The 4,050-nt window shown below is 30.8% G+C and overlaps 1 protein-coding gene across 1 annotated transcript; it reads right to left on the reverse strand.

The window, feature by feature from the left end:
• Nucleotides 1-2,373: 2,373 nt before the first annotated feature.
• LOC132715066 (uncharacterized) lies at nt 2,374-3,348 on the reverse strand. Its single transcript, XM_060698040.1, has 2 exons — nt 3,176-3,348; nt 2,374-2,845 (listed from the first exon to the last, which is right to left on the reverse strand). Exons 1-2 carry the CDS (start codon nt 3,248-3,250, stop codon nt 2,468-2,470), a joined length of 453 nt encoding a protein of 150 aa, XP_060554023.1. The 5' UTR covers nt 3,251-3,348; the 3' UTR covers nt 2,374-2,467.
• Between the last annotated feature and the right edge of the window lie 702 nt (nt 3,349-4,050).

Here is a 4,050-nt window from a genome sequence, read left to right on the forward strand (position 1 = left end):
TACTCTAATTGTAAAAAAATGACCAAAATTGAAAAGCGTTGCAACACTTTTCACTCAAATTTGGCTAAGAATAGCATGAAAATACTCAATGGAGTTTCTTTAAGCTATAGTATCGATTAACAAAATGAATAATAAGTAAATAGCATACAGATGACCTATAAACCATTTATATTTGGCGGGGTATTTTAAAGTGACATTATGCTCATTTTTTTCACTGTCAAGCTGAGCTGAATTCGTTAAATATTTACAATGATTGACTATTGTAAATGTCATTGACTAAAAATAGATAATGACTAACATTGAGGATAAAATATAAAAACTGCCTAAATACTAAAAATACTTCCCCACTCTTTTTATAAATTGAACGTTTCCAATAAATTCAGAAAGATACGTATATTTTACATATATTTATATGGGTCACGGGGGTGATTAAATTATTAGTGTGACATTATGAAATTGAAAACAAATATGACAAAATGTTAAGTTCATTTGAATATTTCTTATAAAAAAGGTCACCGTTAATGTTACTTTAAGTAAAAAATAACAAAAGAAGTAGATTTCTGTGGCGGATTTTTTGTACAACAAAACGCCCGAAGATTTTTTTCTTAGAGTAAGTAAAAGTTAAGTAAATTGTGTATTACATTGACAAAATGTCATAGAACTCTTGGAACAAAAAAAACGAAGGACGGAATGACTAAGAATGCTATAATTAGACACGAAACAAGAAAAAAAGGAATCCATTTTTATTATCGATTTCAAATGATATACTTTTCTTTATTTATACTTCATACTTTTCTTTCATTATATTGCTGCATACTTTCTTTCAAGCTTCACATACATTTCATACTGTTTAGGGTATACGAGAGATGCTGTGAGTTGTCTTTGAAAAAGGAGACATTTAAACAGTAATCATAGTACATGCAATCACTATTGGAGAAGAATTAAATGAACAATAAGATTACCCTTTAACAAGCTGCAGCTGGGTTTTGTTTCAGAGAAAGTTCTAATTGTCTAAGTACAGTGATATCAGGTCAACCTCAGAGTTAAATTAAGACGGTTACAATAAACATTTTGTCTTTAGCCAAAAACGTATTACTTTAATAAAATTCATTCTTCTGAGAATAGTTTTTTTAAATGTTTTATTGTTCATCTGACTGCTTCTCCATGTTCTCAGAAATTGAAAAAAAGCATAACATAAGGGTCATAGGACATTTTCTTGAAACGCAGAATTGTGTAAAAAAGCTTTGATTTGAGCCCTTCAATTTCCATGTACATTTTGCAATTCTGTTGTGATTAATGATTCCGAGGGATCGCCCTTTTCCAGATTTTTTATATAAAACGCAACTCAGGAACAAAAATTGATTAGCCATTTCCGCCAATATAGAGCCATGTCAGCCTATACCCCCGTGCTGTCAGACCAGGCAATTTACTAGTCAAAGCAGTACAATTCTGTGTCATACATAGCGTTTTCGGGATCATGCATAAAGTGACATTACGATCAATGTTTTCACTGTCAAAATCAGAGCTGTATATTTCAAAAGATTGAAAAGATTTTAATGGCGACTGAACAATAATTGATAATTACAAATGTCTAGGATAAAATATAAAAACTGCCTGAAATATAAAGAGACTGTCCCACTCTCTTTATAAAATTGAACATTACCAATAATTTCCGAAGGATATCTATAAACATTTGTATGGGTTATTTGGAATTATTGATTACTCAGATGACATTTATTATAAAATTGAAACAAATATGACAAAATGTAAAGTTATTTTAATTTTACTTAAACACTCCCCACTTACTCTTGCATGGGCATAATGTCACTCTAAATACACAAGAACGTTTTATATGTTTCGATTGATCGGAAATATTACTAATAAAGGACAGACTAATAAGCAAATGTCTCATGTTTTGAAGCTGTTAACGTAACTGTGTCTGTACGTGAATTTATATATTCTGGAAACAGTATCAAATAAATGAACTGAATAGTAATTCTTAATATCAATTCAATGTTTTCTTTTTTCTTCGGAAATATAACCGCATATAGAAATAGAATAAATTAGATATACATTTCCACCATAATTATTACAGTTTTCACATTTCAGATAGACAATTTGATAGAAAAAAGAAAGATGTTTTCTAAACTTCTTATATCTTAAAATATATACCCTATCCCAGCCCTTTAGAAAAAAACATTGTGCATTTTCCATGGACGGTTAAACATATGTTCAGAGAAGAAAATAGAATAAATAATCACTGCTGATTTTCAATAGGTATGGAATGCCCCATTAATCAAATTTTAATTACATTACCATATATACAAAATGTATAAATAAAAAACCGAAAGACCAAACTACTACGATATCACAGACTTTAAAAATTTATAAACCAATTACGAGTAATATACATAACAGAATGTTCGTAATATCCCTAGATTGTCTAAACCGGTCTGAAACAGTCGATTTAAAAATCGGCAATGGTCCCAGGCATTCCGACATTGTGGCTCAACTTATCATTACGTCCCGCCGAATAAATGTTCGGCGTCTTAACATATCCGCCATTTGCCTCGGATTTCTTTTTGTTGAATTCCTGCGGTGGACCTTTCCCTTCTTTTCCACGGTCCACGGATTCTTCCGACATAGACGAGTCTGATCTTTCAAAAGACGCTGAACCAGAATTTCGTCCGCGTAACATATACCAGACTCCGAACCCCCCTCCACTGACCACAACGGATCCTAAAGCACCAACGGCGCCGGCCAAGGCTTCGTTGCCCGTGTCCTGCTCTTCTACGTCAATATCTTCATCGCCGTATTTGCACGTGCACTTAGGTACAACGTTACACTGTAAACAGATATAGAGGATATTTATATGTTATGTACCATAAAATAGTGTTTTTCAAAGATTATCTAAAAAAAATTATATGCTATGTTAAAACCAAATACATTACTATATATTTATAAATATATTCAAATGTATAACTTTATAAATAGTAAAATCAAAATGTCAAATCTGTTGTATCGTTTTTTTTTCTCAGATTCAAAACGGGAAACTGAACTAAAAATTAAGTTGAGATTTATACACTTATCTCTTAAGCGATTTTACATCATAAAACAAACATGTTAATAAAATTAAATTTATTTAATAAAGAACTTAAAACAAACAATGATATACCTGTTGTCCGTACACTACGGCCACTATTGTTACAAGAACTGAAAATAACACCAATCTCCTCATGTAATTTTCCATTCTTTTTTAAATGTAATGTTGTAACGAGATTTAATAACTAAGGTTCATGAATTGCTTATCACAAATTGTTAGACTTGTTGGAATATTCGATTAAAGCGATATCGCTCAACGTTTTGGTTTGGAAAAAGATTAGCGGACTTTATGTGGATTCGATATTGTCCGTTTGATTTATCTAAACAACCTTGTTCCGCTTAAAACATCTACGTGAAAATTATATTTGATACAAAAACACATTAATTATATTATTATATTCACAATATTTTTACAGATATACATTTTGTTCACCTCTACCTGGTGTCAACGAAGAAATGAACTTTTTAATATTTTTTATAATGACATCAAATTTGAATGAAAATTCATCCAGAAAATATAGTCTTTTCATGGTTTTAGTCATGAATGTGTAAGGCAGCGACTTTACATATTAACAGAATATTATTATTTTTAAATTGAGATTGCATGTGTAATGAACTTACGCGGGACATTTGTTAATAAACCCCTATCCGAAATACTGTAAGTACTTAAGTCGGCGTTGTGCATGCCATATGAATCGCAATCCTTGTAGATTTATTATGTCTTTATTTTGGGTATGTGATAAATAGAATATTGAATTCGTGTAAAATACTGAATCTATTGAACTCGTTGAATAAAATAATATTATGCTCGACAGAGGTTCGTATAATATAATTTTATTCAACTCGTGCAATGAATTCAGTATTGAACTTTTACTCCTTCAATATCCTCTATTCATCAAATACTCGTGCCACTTTTACGACTCCATAAAAATGGTATTGCACGGCATA

The sequence above is a fragment of the Ruditapes philippinarum genome, unplaced genomic scaffold (assembly GCF_026571515.1).
Source record: "Ruditapes philippinarum isolate M1 unplaced genomic scaffold, ASM2657151v2 ctg6543_1_1_1_1, whole genome shotgun sequence".
In the NCBI taxonomy this organism is placed as follows: Eukaryota; Metazoa; Mollusca; class Bivalvia; order Venerida; family Veneridae; genus Ruditapes; species Ruditapes philippinarum.